Source organism: Meriones unguiculatus, chromosome 1, assembly GCF_030254825.1.
Source record: "Meriones unguiculatus strain TT.TT164.6M chromosome 1, Bangor_MerUng_6.1, whole genome shotgun sequence".
Classification (NCBI taxonomy): Eukaryota; Metazoa; Chordata; class Mammalia; order Rodentia; family Muridae; genus Meriones; species Meriones unguiculatus.
In genome coordinates this window covers 149,089,746-149,109,190 of record NC_083349.1, presented here as the reverse complement: position 1 = coordinate 149,109,190, position 19,445 = coordinate 149,089,746, and the positions used below count along the sequence as shown (strand labels likewise).

Below are 19,445 nucleotides of genomic sequence, written 5' to 3'. Positions count from 1 at the left end.
ACCCATGCACCACATTTTTGAAAAGAGAGGAAATCATCTGTGTACATGTTTCAGTCAGTGAGAGAGGAATCTCACTTACCAATGGAAGATCAAGCATGGACCTGAAAGGATAAAATCAAAATCAATCAAAAGTGTACAAAGCAGCCCAGTAATAGAGTGTTTTAAATCTTAATGAGGTTCTTTCTACTTGCCTGTCCAAATACTTTCCCACCTATGCAGATCCATTCCTGCCTGTCCAGCTATCTCCAATCCTGATCCCTACTTAACTGGTCAGCTGTCTGCTTCACGGGCCCAATTGCTATCTCATCATCCCGAAATTCTTCCTAGCTACCCGGTTGTTTCTCCCACCCCCCAAACCCGTGTCCTTCCATTTGTTCCCTCTACTCTTCCAAAGGCCGTTTCACAAGCCCCATCACTATCTTATCCTATCAGATCTCTCCCTCCCCCTTCAGCCCCAGTTACTTCTGGCTTTCCAGGCAGTTTTCCTAGTCTACCTGCTCCTCTTCCTTCTGGGCCACCTGTCCTTCGAACTAATCCATCCCAAAGTTCTCTGAACATTCCTGATTCTGACTCGCAGAGCAGATTATTTTACAAAACTTTCAGACCGAAACATTTCCTTGCAGCACAGCATTCTACCCCAGCAACGCTAAAGCCTGCCCTTAACCGCCGTTCCCTTCCAACTCGGCTGGATGTTGCCCCAGGCCCCTTGGAAGCTCTCCCTGTTTTGAAGCCTTCCAGTTTATCCGGTCATCTGACTCAACCAGCACCAACTCTCTCTTGTATCACTCCTTTACCTGAACATTCTGCTCGGTTTGATGCGTGTCAGGCAATTCATAAATCTGTTCCACTAGCCACAAACTCGTCAAATCAGTGCCAGGCCTTTGTAGACCATCTGCCTGCCTTGGCTCTCTCCCACCCACCTCCCCATCATTCTCCATCCTCATTTTTGCCTTCATCACCTTCTGCTTCCACATCCTCTTCACCCTTGGGAGTAGTTTCTTCCTCTTCATCCACAGTGTCTTCTCCTTCATCTTCTTGTACCTCCCCTCCCTTACCTATTTCATCTATCCCTCTTTTGCCCTCTCCTTTGCATTCATCTCCCTCTCCATGTTTGCCTCCAACTTATCTAGCTTTTCCCTCTCCAGTATCTCCTGCTTCCTCTTCTTTCATGATTTCTTCTTCCTTTCCTCCCATGCTTCACTCTATCTCGATTTCTACCTCCCCATCTCCTTTTATTCCTATCCATCCCTTCAATTCTCACTGGGGGAAGAAAGTAGAGAAGAGAAGAGAAGAAAGTGGAGTAGAGAAGAAAGGAATAGAGAAGAAAAAGTTGAGAGACGACAACTTTAAAGGTAAATGAATTGAGTTTCTTAGACCTTTTGTAGATTTAGCGCTGTTTTGTTTGGGAAGGGTGACTAAAGGGAAAAGGTTGTATAAGGGTAGAAAAGTATTAAAAAAAAAAAAAAAAAAAAAAAAAAACAGAAACATGCCCTCAGAAACATGCCCTCACGGTTCAGGAACGTGCTAAATAGTTTCTCACCAGCCCTGACCTCCAGGTAATAACAAAGAAATAATTAGAAATGTAGTAATGGTTGAACTTGACAATTCTGGTCTGTCTAATAGGTAAAGACATATATGGGTATTGGAGATAGTTATATGTCACATGTGGCAATATGCCACCTTCTAAAACATTTCTGTATTCTGATTTAACTGGAAATAAATGAGTTGGTAATACATGTTCTTGGGATTCATACAACTGGCCCTAGCACAGGAGTCAGCTGTATCCTTCATCCCCACCGTATCCTTGGAGGAATTGGATTTTTCACTTGGTATATATACTGAACTATAACAAGCTGTCAGTTTATAGGCAGCACAAAATAATAATAATAATAATAATAATAATAATAATAATAATAATAATAGGAGCCCTGAGTTTCCAGGCAGCACAACACTGTAAAAAAAGATGATGTCCTGGGCTGCAGAGATGGCTCAGAGGTTAAGAGCACTGGCTGCTCTTCCAAAGGTCTTAAGTTCAATTCCAGTAACCACATGGTGGCTCATAACCATGTATAATGAGATCTGGTGCCCTTTTCTGGTGTGCAGGGAGAACACTAAATAAATCTTAAAAAAAAAAAAAAAAAAGTCCTGATTGAACACACTAAAAGTATATTATATCGCAGATACTCCTTCTGTAGCATAAAAAAATAAGCTTATATTTCTGATTATATTCCTGAAACAAACTGAAAACAAAGGTTTTTGTTCATTGTTGAGCAAGAGCCACACTCCTTTAGGGAGGCTGTATAGGGAGGACTTTCCTACCTACACTGACAAAGCAGCATTCATAATTTCTATCTGCTTGAGTCTCAGCCAATCTTTCAGAATATAGGAATACACACTGGCCATGACACCAACTAAGAACAAAAGCTAATAAATATTATTACTTATTATCTAGATGATTGGTATCTAGAGAAATGGAAACTGGCTTCAAATTCACAGGATTTCTTCCCCAGCGCAAGTGATTAAGAAAGTGAGAATACAGTAGGCAGCACCATGAATGAATGAGCATCCTGATGTGCAGCTCTTCCTTACTGGCACTCTGGTCACACAGTCATTTTGGTCTATTATCCATTGTCTTAACATCCTATTATAGCTATATATATCTCCAATATCCTTATATGTAATTATCTGGACATGTGCACATAGTATACATTTGTGTCATTTATAAACTTATAGAAATAAGTTAATTTCATTAAATGTACTAAATCTTTTCATATCTGGTTCACAGACCTATAGATTCTGCCTTGCCTTCAACGTTGTCAAAAAATGATCACAAACATCAGAAATATCTCTTACACAGATTTAACCATGAGAAAGAAATGAAGGACGACAACATAGCAAACCTATCTACTAACAAAAATGTGTTCCAGCTTAAACTGGAGGAAATACAGAAACTCCTAGAGAATCAACATTTAAGCGATTTGCAAGTATGAACTATAACTATGTTACTAGTGTTTTGATTTGTAGTAATAATTCTGTCCTCGTCAGTGTTTGTGGAGACTATAAAAATACTGCAGTTGAGTAGCACAACTTTATCACAGATGCTAAAAGAAAACTTGAGTGTTTTCTTGACCTCTCTTTTTTTTCTGCGTTATCTTTTTCCATCTTTTTGAAAAAAATTCTGTTTTGTGAGTGTTATTTTCTGACAAATAGAAGAGCTATTTGAAAGTACAGTATTATTGTTAGAGATTATAGTACAAAACATGACCTAAAAATCACATCGCATATAGATGTTAGGTTATTAATTAAAAGACAAAAAGTGCTCTTTACTGCTGAGCCATATCTGCAGCCCCTAAACCAACAGTTCTTGAACCTAAGTCCACATACAAGTAAAAGACCACTGCATGGATCTCATTTGGGAATTGAACCAGCAAGGCCCTGGCATAGATTCTGTTGGAATTTTGTTTTGACACAGGGTCTAATTTAATTTAGCCCAGGCTGGCCTCAAACTCATTATATAACCAACACTATCATTGAACTTCTGACTCACCCTGACTTTATTTATTTTTATGAATAATAATACAACCAGTGTTGAAAACTTTACTCCAGACCTTTATAAAAAGAATATCATTCCTACCAACAGACATTCACACATTAGGGTCACAGAACTTTATTTTATTTTTTTAATTCCCTTTATTGTTTGAGAATTTTATAAGTGTGTATACTCCTTTCCTTCTAGCTCCTCCCCTATTCCTGATCATCACTTTTCCCTCCCAACTTAAACCCACTGAGTTGACGTATAGTGCTGCCTATATGGGCATGTGTAGAATTACCTAGTGGACCATGGGCAGCCTCTCTGGGACCACCCACGATCTCAGCATGCAAGGGGTATGGTTCATGAAGTCACAGTCTAGCTGATAAGCAAGTGGTAATTGACAGCTGCTGTGTCACAACCATTTTAAGAGTCTTTTCTGTCCAATGAAGGTTTCAAAAAGAAAGTATAGTCTATAAACAAGTATTTTTTCAGAATTTAGTATTATGAAACCTTAAAGAAACTCCAATACCATAAGTGGGATAGCAATTATTTCTAAGCTATCATGGTGGCCAAAATAATTGCACAGTTACTTTGGGAGTTGAAATGAAAGGAAGTAAATTTTATTATGATTTTGTTTCTTATTTTTACCATGAGATCTGCTTCAGAGGTGTAGCTTATGTTATACCTACACTGTTTATAGTCACATTATCTTTTTATGTCTAGGAGAATTGAATAACAATAGTGTGAGTCTACAGCATAAAACAGTTTCATTTTTTTCCTCCCTCAGAAATTTTATGATGAAGTTAATCAGATAACCAATTCTGAAACTCTCTCAAGTATAGACAGCCTTGAGGCTGCAGAGCGTGAAGAAATATACTCATCACTTAGTATGGCACCTTCCACGTCAACCCAGCAGAACTCTGCTCCCCTCAAGTCAGCAAATCTGCAGTCATCTCATTTAAACTCCTTTGATGAAGATAAGCTCTCAATCTCTAAAACTCAGCATATAAACAATTGGCTTACAAACTTAGATGCTCAAAATGCTCAGCCTGCCACAACTTTTTCAGATTTTTTAAGTAAATTTAGTGTTCTGCCCTCGTGGGAATGTTTTAATAATAAAGAACAAAATCCACCTCCTTTGAACAGAAATGTGGAAAGAACCACAAGAACTGCTAATGATTCGGTGTTCTTTGTACGTAGTCCACCTGTAGATGCACTAGATAAGAAAGGAGAAAGCACCTCTGAAAGTAGTACTGTGAGGACAAGTGATCCCACTGATGAAGCACACAAACGGGAGAGGCCATCAGTTATTAAGAGCCCAACATTTAAGGTCAGTGGAGCCTGGACTACTCCAGAATCTCTAACCCAGGAAGCAGCTTCATTTTCCATGCAAGAGAGACTGTCTGAATTAACTCAGGGAAACAGAACTGCCTCAATTCCTGCTTCATTTGTACCAGTTTTGTCACCTAAAGCACAGTCGGGTGGGCCTATAGCTGAGAACATCACATGCATAAAAGAAATCAACCCCGTGCAGTGTTCTGATAAGTTAGATGAATTGAAAGATATGAAATGTGAGAGGATAAACTGTTTTAACTATAATAAAGAAAAGTTGCCTTTATTTTCAGACAATTGTCAGGCCACCTGTGCACTTCAAAGTTCTTATTCACAAGATAGAAAACACAAAGCGGGTGGACCATCAGCACCACTGTATAATGTAACTCCTGACTTGCCTGATCAGCACAGCATGAAACACAGCATCCATGAACAAAATGGGGTGGGGCTGCTTAAGAGTATATTAAAGAAAGAATCCAGATATGAACCTGATTATCTCAGGGCATTAGTTATAAGTCAGGATTTTAAGTTTAGGCATCAAAAGGCTGAAACTATTAGAGATAGTATTGAGTTAACAAAACAGAAAGGCAAAGGTACAGAAACCCCCAAGACTATTAAAAAACTGCGGTGGTTTGACGAAAACGATAACACAGAAAACAGTGTAGATGCAGGTCACCTAGTGAGGAACAAGGCTGGAATAGCCCCACAGCGGTTACAGCCCTGTCACACCAACAGTGGCACCTGCAACCTAACAAGTGTTCCTGATTCTGCTATACTTTCTGCTGGGGGAAAGAAGGCCAAGGCTGATTCTGTCTCCGAAAATGTTACTGATGTAGGAACATCAGTAACTGATGTCCGTTACTGTGAAACGGACAGTATGCCTGTGAACTCTTCTCTCCCTTCAGACTCCAGCATTGCAAAAGAAGCCTGGTCAGCCTGCAGAAGAGAAGAGAGCAAAGCCCCTGTACATGCTGGTGACCCAAAAACTCTGAAGGCTAAGTCTCTGAGAGGAGCAATGCTCACTAGACGAGCGGGGTCTGCAAAGGACCAGAAAGGCCTTATATATATGAACAGAAAAGCCACTGTCAGCCAGCCACAGTCTTCAATCAAAGCCAACACACTGGCCCAAACTCAGGGTAAACTAATTATGCCTCATCCTCCACCTAAACCACCAACATATATAAACAGTGGTAAAAATATGCAAGTGTCTCCATGTCAATCAGCCATACCTGAATATTCTCAGAATGTCACAACACAGAACAGTTTAAGTTCTGCATGTGTGCTTCCAACAGAGTACCATTTGAACCAGTGCACTCAAGAAAGTATTCTCCCAGTCTCAGACACTTGTAACCTACTTGCTGTGACCCCAGCTCTCCCATCTCCTTACTCTTCTGAGTGCCAAACCTCAGCAAAAGGAAACTATTCAAATGGCACAGCTTTCCAGCAAGACGGGATGGTATATTGTACCCAAAGAAGTCCTGTTTGTGAAGAAAGCTACCAGTCTTTGACTCATAGGAACAGCGAAGAAGAATCAGTTGTCTCATGGAAAAGGAACAACGGGCGCCAAAATGAGAGGGCCACTGGTAAGGATAAACTTTATACCATCTTTTTATTTCTGGTTTTTCGAGACAGGGTTTTTCAGTGTAGGCTTGGCTATCCTAGAACTCACTTTGTAGCCCAGGCTGGCCTTGAATTCAGAGATCCACCTGCCTCTGCCTCTGCTTCTGCCTCTGCCTCTGCCTCTCCAGTTCTGAGATTAAAGGCATGTGCCACCACTGCCTGGCAAATGTATACCTTCTTATGAGAAAAAGTACAACCCTTTAGAGTCATGTGAAATTTTTCTTATTGTGTATGGTGATGTGTACTGTATAGATAGTGAGTTATAATTTAGCCTTCTGAAAATAACTTGGCTCTCAATACTATATATAACTTGCTCTAGTACCTGGAGTTCTTAAGAGAATTGCCTAATCTGTGCTCAATTAAAATTGGAAACTTTTGCTAGCTCTGTCTTTTCTATAACTTCCCTTGATGTCTGAAAAGAGAAAACAACAAACATCTGATCATTGTCCCAAGTAGCTCTGTCATTGCTGTTGTAATTAAATTTTCTGTCATGTATTTATTTAAATAGATAAGTTGCGTATTTATCATATTTGTTTTGTTTTGTTTTGTTTTGTTTTGTTTTGTTTTGTTTTGTTTGACAGAGTGTAGCTCTGGCTGGCCTGGAACTCACTATGTAGACCAACTGGCCTCAAGTTTACAGAGTTCTTCCGGCAAGAAATGCTGGGATTAAAGGCACGAGCCACCATGCCTGGCTTACTTTAAAATATTTATATGAATTACTGTATGCTAATAATAGCTATAACTAGCCCTTGTCAAGATGGCAGGTAAAGGTGCTTTCAGCCAAACCTCACAACCTGAATTCAGTCCCTGAAACCCTCAGGGTAGATGCAAAACCTGGCTCCTTCAAGAGACTTCCAACCTCCACATAGGTACCCTGACATGTGTGTGCATGGCACACACAAGATAAAAAATAAAGGTGAAATGCCTGAAACTTAAAGACATGTTTTTAAGTATGTACCCAGCTCTCCCATGCCTTTCCAGAACACTGCAGCTCTGCTGCCATCTGCTGTGTTTTCTGTTTTTGTGTAGGGGAAGAACAGATAGTGTTGTTCTAAACAGTTTTGAGATTTCCTTTTCTGTTGAATGCCACTGGCCCTGTCACCACTTGTGAAGCCACTTTCCTCCCGTAAGGGGATGGACTAGAAGCCTATAAAACTTCATGCCGATAGAAATCAGTTCCCAATAAGAGCTGAGACTGTTCATGGAGGGAGGGAGAAGGAAAGTAAATTACTTTAATTATTACTTATTAGTAATAATATGCTTAAAGAGTTTAAATATTCATATTCGGTATCCTCTTTAATTAGACTGTGAGCTTTTAAAGAGCAGGGATTTTCTGTGTACCACATCATTCATTGTACCCAACAGGGCCTGACACTTAGTAGGCACCCTGACTTTTCTTTCTTTCTAACTTGGAAGATGTTTTTCTTTGATTGATTAGTGTATTTTGTTTTTTGAGACAAGATCTCACTATGTAACATTGGCTGCCTGGAACTCAGTATGAAGACTATACTATGTGTAAAACCACATCTGACTTAATTTTTTTTTAAATTTTATTTTTCTTATTAGTTACATTTTGTTAACTCTGTGTCCCAGCTGTATCCCGCACCCTCATTCCCTCCCCACCCCCACACTCCCTCCCTGGTCTCCTCCCTGCCCCTTTCCAAGTCCACTGATAGGGGAGGACCTCCTCCCCTTTCATTTGACCCTATTTTATCAGGTATCTTCAGGGCTGGCTGCAAAGTCCTCCTCTGTGGCCTAACAGGACTGCTCCCCCCCGAATTAATTTTTAATTTTTTTTATTTGTCAGTTGTTTTGTGTATATCCATGGTACATTTGTGGGAGTATATATGGAAGCCAGAAGAGGATGTCAGATCCCCATGCAACTTGAATTACAGATTCTTGTTAGCAACCACATTGTGGCTTACAAGCATCTGTAATGAGATCTGGTACCCTCTTCTAGCATGCAGGTTTACATGCAGACAGAACATTATATAATAAATAAATATATAAATAAACCTTGGGGGGAAAAAATGAAAAATTAAAAACAAAGAATGTAACCTGAATCTCTTCATTACTTCTCTACAGAAATCTAGGTTTTAAGTTTCTTTCACTATAAGTTTCTGTGTACTTAGCTATTTCATGACAAAAATCATGAAATTAATCTTACAAAATCTCTAAAAACCAGATGTATCAGATTAGATAATATAAAATAAATTAAAAAGGATTCCTTTTTTGAGTTTCTACTCTAACCATCGTAGAGCTAAGTGCTTTACATTTGTTATCTCAAACTTTATGATACCTTGAAAGATAAGTGAGGTTTTTTTTCTTCTTTTGTTTTTTGGAAACAGGGTTTCTCCATGTAGGCCCTGGCTTTCCTGGAACTCTCTCTGTAGACCAGGCTGGCTTCGAACTCACAGAGATTCACCTGCCTCTGCCTTCCAAGTGCTGGGATTAAAGGCCTGCACCACCACCATCTGACTTTTTTTTTTTTTTTTCTGTTTTTCTTTTGGAGAGAGAGTGATTTGTTTGTTTGTTTGTTTTAATCTCATTTTGTAAATAAGGAGATAAAATCGTCTCAAATCAAGAGCCAATAAATAGAAAAATTGATATTTTTATCCAAATGTCAATGATTCTAAATCCTGCACTTTTCTATTAAAATCATATGATAAATGGTTATTAAGAAAATATGTGAACTCAGTGGCTAGCTCTTTGATCACCTTCCCCTCATGGGGGAGTAGCCTTACCAGGCCACAGAGGAAGACAATGCAACCAGTCCTGATGAGACCTGATAGGCTCTCAGTGGACTGGGGAAGGGCATGGGAGGAGATAAGGAAAAGAGGGTTTGATTGGGAGGGGATGAGGGAAAGGGCTACAGCTGCAATACAAAGTGAATAAACTGTAATCAATAAATAAATAAAAAGGAAAAAAGAAAATACGATAAATCAGATTGCACTAATTAAGAAAATAAGATTAATTCAAACCATTTCCACATTAGAAGGTGGCGTTTTTTGTTCTGTAGGAATTTGTTCGTTTGCATCTGAGTCCAAGGCCATTTGTGGCCCCAGGACATAGGCCCAAGTGGACAGGGTGAGCTGCGTGTTGTTCACATCGGTGTCTTTCGGGACAAAGGTGAACCGAAAGACAGAGAAACTTTGAGAAACAGGAAGTGGATTAAGACAGAATTGAGTGGGTTGACATGGCTTCTATTTTATCAATTCAGTGTTAGGAGATTGAATATATAAGCAAGATTAGAGACTGAGAAATAAAAAATGTTGCTAAGTAAAATGATTATGGAAGTCATAAAGCCAAGAGGAATAATATATCCTGGAGCACATATCATGTTCTCAATCGCAGACTAATTCCTTGCATCGAAATAATTATACCTATCCTCATACGAATGTGAACAAATATTTATAATGAAAAAGACCACTTGGAAGGGGCTCAGATAAAAATAAAATTAGACACCAAGCAAAGGATGTCACCAAAGGAAACTTAGTAGGAAGAGACACTGGCAAAGAATGGTGTTGCCTGCTACTGATAAATGCAGCATGCTTTATTATTCCACAAACAATGCAGCGTTCTGTACTAAATACATAGCTGGGTGGGAATGGGCAGTTGAAATGAAATTTGAATAATAACAGAAGTCTATGGCCATTCCCCACTGAACACGCCTGATCTCATCTAAATAATAACAGAAATGTTTTAGGATTTCAAAGGGTCAGACGTAGAAATTTTAATAATGGTATCTTTAAAAATAACATTAAAAATAAAAGCCTATGAGACTGAATTGAATGCAAAGATTTTAATGACTCCTGTACAGAAGACTAAAAATACCATGAAGAGAAATGAAAGAAGGCCTGGGGAGAGAAGAAATTATGTACATGCTGAGGCTAACAAGTTCCAACAGCCTCTGAGAAAATTGTCAGGCTGTCTAATATTTCCATTGTTAAATGCACAAATCAAGAATAGCTGAGACAATCTCAAGAACAAAATTAAAAACTTTCATTGCTAAATATTATATCTAAAGCTACAATAATTAGCACAGTGTGGCATATGCAGAACAATATATCAATAAAATACAGGCCTACATAATTAATTGCCTGATTTTTAACAAGGGTGGCAATTCATAGCAGGGAAAAAGGTTCATTTTTATCATTCACTTGGTAACTATATATAATCAGTAAAAGTGACACTTTTACTCACTCGTATACAGAAGTAAATTCCATGTGAATTGTTGATTTAAGTATGAAAAATAAAAAGCTGTAGAAGTAATATGATTTTACTTTTAGGTAATAAGACATTTCTTGTAGTCTATGTAAAAACTATATCAAGAACAATGATTAAAGTTGAAGTTTTTTTCATACAACAAAATAACCACTGAATGAAAAAAATATATTTGTAATGCACTTTCCTAATCAAGACTAATAGGCAAAACATCTAAAAGAACTACAACAAATATAAAAGTGTAGGCCATATATCAGCCAGGGCTAAGTCAGAGAAGCTGTACCAAGGAAAGTGGTAAAAGGAGGTCTATTGCAAAGCAATGATTTTAGTGTGCAGCTCAGCTAGGCAAAGCTAACATTTGTAGGACAGAATATAAAGGGCAGACTAAAAGACTGCAAAAAAGGGCTAGCACCACTGTCAAAGCCCATCACAATTATCTAGATTGTCTTCCTCAAAAAAACTGCATGTACAAAATACTGTCGCAGCAATATTTGTATTGGTCTTTGAGCAACTGAAGACTACACAGGTAATAATTAAAAAAAAAAATTATCACTGCACTAGGAAGAGAGCACATTCAGTAAAGAGTTTGACTTGCAAACATGAGGACCTATGTTCAGTCCCTAGAACCCATGTTAATAAAAATAGAGGGTGGAGAAAATGGCTCATCAATTAAAAGCACTGGTTGTTCTCATAAAGGACCTTGGTTCTTTCCCAGCACCCATATGGTAATTCACAAACACCTGGAACTCAAGTTCAGAGGTTCCAGTGCCCTTTTCTGACCTCCATGGGCAGTAAGTAGACAGGTGGTAAAGATAGTTTCATGGAGGCAAAACAGTAAATTAATTTTAAAAAACACAAGTGTGATATCATATATTTTTAATCCTTATGAAGTTGTCTTCTGACCTCCACACACATGCACCCTCTTGTGAATGAACACACACACAAAATGGACATACACACAAAAAAATGAACACACACACAAAAAAAAAACCACAAAGTAAAATACTAGAAGCTTTTCATAAGTAAAAGCCATCACATGGACAATAAACATGCAAATGTGGATTTAGACTGTCAGATACAACTGCATACATCAGAGTAGCTAAAATTAGACAAATTACCAGTGGCAAAATTTTATATGAACTAAAAATTCTCTACAAAATTTGAGTATATGTAGATCTATGACCCAGCAATTCTAGACCAAGAAATTGTGGATATATCTGTTACATCACAATGTATTTTAAGAAATTGTAAATATCATTTTATTTTGAACTGTGTAATATGCTTTTGCTCTCGTGTTATTAGTCATGTTTCAGCGCATAGTTTTCAACTGTCTTGCCAGTTATGAGGACTTTAGTATGATATCATTACTTCACATCTCACAGGAAAATATACCTGTAAGGTAGGACTCACTCTTCTCTTTTTTGTAATTTCTAACTTTATGACACTAAATCTGAAATGGACACAGTGACAATACACCAACTGTCATTACTGTTGAGGGGACTATACAATGATGAGTGTGCCAACTCTGCCTTGCTCTAACTCAGTTTTCCTTAAGTTATTTGTATCATCTTGGGGATTGCCATTGTAAGAATGAGGCTAAGAAAAATCACAGGAAAATTATGTGAGGCGCACCCGTGTACCCACCACTCATTCTAAATGCTAAAACATCACATGAGAACTTGCTCAGATGGTACTTGAGATGCATAAATACACTTCCCTGGGCACATTACTGAAGAAAAAAAAAAAAAACACAGATGGAGGGCAGTGCCATTGCCAACCCCTTGCTCTGGGGACTTCTTTCAGGATACTTGAATTTACTATACAGTACATTATACCTCTACCGTGCTAACAAATAACAGTGCCGTGAAATAAGTTTCATTTCTGACTTTTTGATAATGTAAATTGGAATGCCTCTATGCTCCTCCTACATACCAATAACATGACTTGTGTATCTTTAAGGAATCCTCCATACTCTGCTCCATAGCAGGAACTGTGTAGAATGCATCCTTGCAAATGCGTCATGTGTAGAACTGAGAGAACCTTCAGAAGTCTGCTGGCCACATGAAGGAGATATACAGAACTTTCTGCATTATTTGAGAGTAACTTGAAAGTTTCATGGATACATACTACCTACTCAACTTTCATAATTTTTATATTGACATTTGTTTAAGATTCTACTGTGACAAGAAGAAAGCAAGTTGTTGAAAATAATTGGAGAAACCTGTTAGAGCAGAAAAGGAAAACCTCTGGATCTGGAGGAATGAAGAACACTGAACAAACGATTGTAAGTATCGTCTTCGCAGAACTCCCTTTCAGTAGTGGAAAGCTGCTTAAAAGACAGATGCTCTTGGTGTAAAATATACCTCAGTATAAATATGAATATAACCAAAGCCATTCACGATACAATCTTGGAATCTTATGTTAGTAGCTTCTCATATTCAAATATTGAGTCCATATAATCAGTTACCAGTGAGAACTTTTAACTATCTTTAAGCAGTTATTATTGGGGCTATTAAAAGTTACAGACAGATAGTTAAGAGCTCTAACTGCTCTTCCAGGTTCCATTTCCAGTGCCTACATGGTGGCTCAAAACAATTTCTAACTCCTATCTCAGAAGATGCAAAGCCCTTTTCTAGCCTATTAAACGCACAGGCACACAAGTGTTACACATACGTACATTTAGGCAAAACATCAATATACATGATACAGGTTTTTTTCTAAATAAGAAAAAGTATTGTTTAATTTATTATTTATAACTAATTCAGAAAGACCATTTGGAGCAAAATTCCCCTAAGTTATTTAAGTATGCATTAAACAGGCAAGATAGTAATATTGTGAGTAGCTCAATATTTTTTTTAAAAACACGTTTTTTCATCTAGACACCTTTTATAAAAGATTTTGAATTTCATAATGGTTTTGTCTCCAAGAACAGTTCAACAAAACGTAATATGACTTTTGGGATACAGATCTTAAGTAAAAGCAAAATAACAATTTTAATACAATGCAGAAATATGAGGGCTGAATAAGTATAGTTCAATATCACATTTCAGGGTTCTATAATTAGGGATTGATTTTAGAATATTGAGAAATGTGAGATAATTAAATAAAAAGCATTTTACTTCTACATGGAGCTCCTACTTTATCACTTATTTTTTATTTTTTATATTAATTTTTATATGTGTTTGGTGTTTTGGCTACATGTATGTCTGTGTAACTGTGTCATATCCTCTGGAACTGGAGGTACAGACATTTGCGAGCTGCCATATGGGTGCTAGGAATTGAACTCAGGTCTTCTGGAAGAGCAGCCAGTGCTCTTAACTGCTGAGCCATCTATCTCCCTATGCCTGTTTTTTTGTTTGTTTTTGCTTTTGGTTTGTTTTTTTTTTTTTTTGTTATTTTTGTTTGTTTGTTTGTTTGTTTGTTTGTTTTTTTGAGACTGGGTTTCTCTGTGTAGCCCTGGCTGCCTGGAACTCACTCTGTAGACCAGGCTGTCCTTGAACTCAGAGATCCCCCTGCCTCTACCTTCCTACTGCTGGAATTAAAGACATGCATCACCACTACCCAGCTACTTCTGATTTTTTATAGAACTGTAATAGGGTGCTCTATATAGAATGTACATTGTGAGGCAAAAGTTGAGGGTCTTACCATTAATATAGGAATTATTTTATACAGGTCTTCCCAATTTTGGGGCTCAAGCTTTTTACATGCAAGGCAAACACTGAGCCACACACACATAGCTCAGTAAGCACAAGATTATTAATGTAGATAATAACCATGATCTAATTTTACCAGCAAAGCAAATTATTTAATTTATGATTGTGTAAATTATGGTCTCATTATCAATGTATTCTTATAGCTTAATAGATGTGAATATACCTTCCAGATTACAAATGTGATAAGTAATAACTAGTAAATCCTTCCTCTTTGAGCTTCCATATTATTCCCAACAAACATACCAAAATATATAAAGGGAATACATTAGATTTTTTAAACTTTTATTAAGCTATATAAGATTTGATGAGTGTATCACACACCTTTAATCCCATCACTCAAGAGGCAGAGGGAGGTGGATCTCAGAGTTCCAGGCCAGCCAGAGCTATATAGTGAGACCCTGTCTCAAAAAAAAATAGATCTCAACTTTAAAAGTTACAGACAGATAGTTGTTAAAACCACAAAGTGTTGAACACCTCTTAAATACCTGAAATTGGTGCCCTCTCAATTGTTTTTACTCTTCTGATCTTCCACGTTTATTTCTCCTCCACTTCTCAACACTTCACTTCCCTTTTACATGCCTCTCACTCACACATCTCCCTAGATACCTCACAAAGGCCTTGCTGCCCGTAGATTGCATGAGTGTTCTGGATCAAAATCAAGTTTAAAATTGAAAACTGTTACCATTATTTTGTTTGGTTTTGTTCTTTTATCTAGAGGCTAATGAAATACTCATTTTTTACAGCAGTCCTTGTCACCATGTCTTAAGAAATATGTTTTATCACCCCATCTTTTGCCCAACTCTGGTGCAAAGAATGTAGAACAGATGAAATTGAAAAGTCACAATTGTCATTTTACAGCAGATTTTCAGTCAAGCATAAAATGGAGCTAAGGCAGGGCTCAGGGTGGCAGGGACTGTTACAGCCATCTGTCAGTCACTCTTCAGATCAGACTGATAGTTAAGTGTCAGTCATAGGCAGACACTCTAGTATAGACTGTTCAGAAGAGGGCCTGGGTTTCCTTCAGATCCTGTGGAATGGCACTTTCTGATGGTGTGTTCCACTTCTTCACAGCAGTGGGGCAGCTGCCTCTGCTTTCAAGGTTGTAGAGATTTTCTTACCCTCCACATCAGCCACAGTCAGATCTGGACTAGAGTGAATGGCACTTACAAAGCCATCTAAGTTATAAAGTATGACAGGATTTTTAACAATTGTTCTATTTATCTTTTATTTCAAACAGTTGAATGCCACTCAGCATATTTTATTTTTCTTGCTATCCAACTGGAAATTTTGTTTTAGTCATAAGACATTTTTAAATATTTATTTACCAGGAAAAGGCTTTAATCCAATAGTTCTTGGTTTCTACACCAAAACAAAAGAAATGGACAAGTTATACAAACAGTGATAACTAAAAACACAGACAACAAAAGTTCTTTAAGGACCGTGAACATACAATGAATTTTAAATGTGAAATTATATGTTTATTTAACCCATTTTATAGCATTATGGGCAAAGTGTCCCGCTAAGTACAAGTGAAGCAATACCAGCTACGAGAGGTCCCAAAACTGAAGAAGGTATGTTTTACTGTTTTTTTTCCTCTCATTTTACTATAAATAGATGTTAGTCTCACATAGTACAGGAAGGCAGGGTGTTCCACCGTGATCTGCCTAGTCCCCTGAGAATGAGGCATGAGGAAAGGCCACAGCACATGGTCTACAGAACTGAATATAAGACTGGGGGATTAGGTATGGAGGAGAGGAGGGAGGGGAACCATCTGAAGCTAGCTACCTGCTTGGCTACCTACTTGCTCTTCTAGTGGGCTTGGCTAGAGTGTTCCCAGAGAGAGCTTGCTGGAGTGAGGGGCCGAAATAACAGGATGAGTGGGAAGAGAGAGAAAGGCTGGGAGAGAAATCCGTGTTCCACTGGAAATGGGGCTAGATGTTTGAGGAGGCCGCAGCACATGATCTGCCTCAGAGATGGGAGTGAGACTGGGGGATTAGGAGCAGAGGGAGAAGTAAAGCTCTGCGGTTGGCCTGAGGAGTGCTACTGTAAAGATCTACTTGGAGCTTGGTACCCAGTGGTTTTTTTCCTTAAGTGTATTTTCTCAGGTACTTGTATTGTGCAGTTCCTTAGATATGAACTCTCCTTAAGTAGTTCATTCCCAGTTTGTTGTTGTTTTAAACAATAATGTACTAACTCAGCTTCTTTCTACAGCAAACTGTCTCCTGACTTGTCAAGTGTGTCTATAGAATAAATTTTCAAAATTAAAAATTGGAATAGACAAGATCTCACTATGTAGCTCTGGCAGTGTGAGTTGAAACCAGGCTGGCCTAAACTCATAGAGATCTGCCTGCCTCTGCCTCCTGAGTGCTGGGATTAAAGGTGTGTGCCAATATACCAGGCTTAGATATTTTCTTAACTGGGGATGGGGAAATACCAGATATAGAGAGTCCTGACCATTAAAATGCACGCTGGGCTAGAGAAATGGCTCAGCGGTTAGGAATATGGCCGCTCTTTCAGAGGATCTAGGTTCAATTCCCAGCACTCGTATGGCAACTTACCGTCCTCAGTAACTCCAGTCCCAAGGAATCAACCACACTCTTCTGACTTTCTCAGGCACTGCATGTGAGTGTTATATACTCATACACATAAAATAAATAAATAAAATTATCCCATCAATATGGCTGCCTAAGACTTGAACAGGGACACCACCAGCAGACAGGAAAGGGGAAAATTTCACAGGGCCCTTCTCCTAAACAAAGAACATGCAACTAAGAAATGCTGAGAGGAGGAAAAATTAGTCTTTCTCAGGGATGAGCCATGGTTGACTATCAAATACCAAGTGGTCAGCCCTGAGATATACATACAAACAACACTAACCGGATTCCCCAGGTTGTGTGTGTGTGTGTGTGTGTGTGTGTGTGTGTGCACACGTGTGTGTGTGTAAGAATAAGAAAAAGTGGCTATGATGGGGGGCATTGAAGGGAAGGAAGAAAATGTTGTAATTATATTTTAATTTAAAATAAATTTTAATCCTCAAAAAAAATGTAACAAAAGTAAAAAAAAATGAATTAGTCAACAAATTATACAGTACACAGATTATTTGCTGACCTTTATTTGTGACATGAGTACATTCAGACATTCCAGTTAGTTGATATTAAGGTATTCAGGCTGCTCCCAAAGACAAAAGAGGTCAAAGGTTCACTTCTGTAGTTTCAGGTAGTACTTCTGAATTTCTGCTGGCAGAAAACCTTGTGAATTCTTCAGTGCCTGAGGATGAAATTCTGGCTGCCATGAACAGCAAGCAGCTACAGAAACCAAATCTGTCCTTAAGTAAGGCCCAACTGAATAATATCTGTGCACTGTCAGCTGAGGAGCAGAAGGTCCTGCAGAGTCTCCATCGCCTCAATGAAAGGCTGTACTGTAAGTGTGCAAGGCAGCCCTTGTAAGAAAGTGGTACTTTGTTCTTCAGTTTATATTATCTTTATTTAATTTAAAACTTTGAAGTAAAAATTAAAAATGTATCTGGATTATCACCTTAATAAATCATCTAAAAAATGAGAATATTGTTAATAGTTCAGATTATTGTAGATACACCATTTTTTTAATGATGATACCGATTTTTGTACTTCGCTGTCATTTAGAAGTATATGAACATAAGCCGGGCATGGTGGCACATACCTTTAATCTTAGCACTCTGGAGACAGAGGCAGGCAGATCTCTGACTTTGAGGCCAGCCTGGTCTACAGAATGAGTTCCAGGACAGCCAGAACTATGCCGAGAAACCCTGTTTCAAGGAAGGGGAAAAAAAAAAAAAGACTTGAAAGAAATATATGAACATATTACTTGTGTTTTAACAGTAAATAGACTAGGTATTTATACTGACCATCATGAAAATAACTTTCGTGAATATTTTTTTAAACCTCACTGTTGGATACATAACCCAGAGAGAATTGTTAAAGCTAATTAAGTGTGTGGGGCATGTAGCAGTGCCCACAATATGAGCATATAGGTGGGAAAAGCAGGAGGATCAGTGCAAGTGAAGGCTGGCCTTGATGACCTGTCCAGTTCCTGAAGGGCTGGCTCTAGGATGGAGAAAAACAGTGGAACTATTTCCTAACTAGGAAAATAGGTACCATAGGAAGATCTGTGCCTTCCACCACAAAAAGTGGGAGGTTTAAAAAAAAAGTTTACATTCCTAAACTTCACTATTGAGCTGCTGAGAGCAGAGAGGAAAAGCTCTCTGGTGGTTTAGGACTGTAGCCTAGTGTGTTCCTCGAGGTAATTCCAACCCATGTTCATAGACCTAGGTGGTCTGTAAAGCCTGAAGTGAAGAACTTACTTGAAAACTATCTTAAATTTATCTGCTAATACCCTCAAAAAAAAATTGAGAGGAAGTGTATTAATATCCCTTTTGGAGATACAGCCTATATTCTAATCTTCAAAGAATAATCACAAATAAAATCTAAGGAAAATGAATAGTCAATAAACATTTAAAAACTAATCCACAAATTTAAAAATTTAAGTAAAAACTTAAAAGTGACAGTACATACCAAAGAAGATTTTATGTAATAAAATTAACAGGTGCAAAAAATTATAAAATAACTAGTTTATATATATTTTAAATAATCAGAAATAAGTTTCAAAATTCAGTAAGGAAATATGCAAATAAAATTACTTAGCCTGTTTAGGACATTAAAGGATTATGAATGGAAGATATGATTATTTATAAACAACAGACTATAGACATCTGAAGGGCCTATCCAGAATAAAGTACAAAGGTGAAACGAGCTCCAGTGACACAGGTGTAAGAAGACCTGGGACTAATTGAGGGGTCATGGCTGCCAGGTTCTCCAACCTAGAGTGCACTACCAACATTCATAGTGCAAAGCCCAGCACATTTCAAACAAATAAAAAGAACTTCTCTAAGTATGAGACAGGTCCTGAGTTCAAGCCCAGCAAGGAAGGGGAGGTGGGCCTCATTGCATAATGCTGGCTAGCTGGCCTAGAACTCACTATATAGACCA

At 38.1% G+C, this 19,445-nt stretch overlaps 1 protein-coding gene across 5 annotated transcripts in view; it reads left to right on the top strand.

Moving 5' to 3' along the window:
- Positions 1 to 19,445, top strand: part of Cep126 (centrosomal protein 126) — a 46,523-nt gene that overhangs the window by 24,579 nt on the left and 2,499 nt on the right. For 2 of the 5 annotated variants that reach the window (XM_021645873.2, XM_060369225.1), the window contains exons 5-9: positions 2,786 to 2,984; positions 4,320 to 6,447; positions 12,880 to 12,992; positions 15,920 to 15,992; positions 17,632 to 17,841. In XM_021645873.2, the coding sequence (XP_021501548.1) occupies positions 2,786 to 2,984; positions 4,320 to 6,447; positions 12,880 to 12,992; positions 15,920 to 15,992; positions 17,632 to 17,841 (2,723 nt within the window). Of the gene's footprint in view, positions 1 to 219; positions 1,353 to 2,785; positions 2,985 to 4,319; positions 6,448 to 12,879; positions 12,993 to 15,919; positions 15,993 to 17,631; positions 17,842 to 19,445 lie in introns of all 5 variants that reach the window. The other 3 variants (XM_060369240.1, XM_060369237.1, XM_060369232.1) reach the window with 3 other exon arrangements.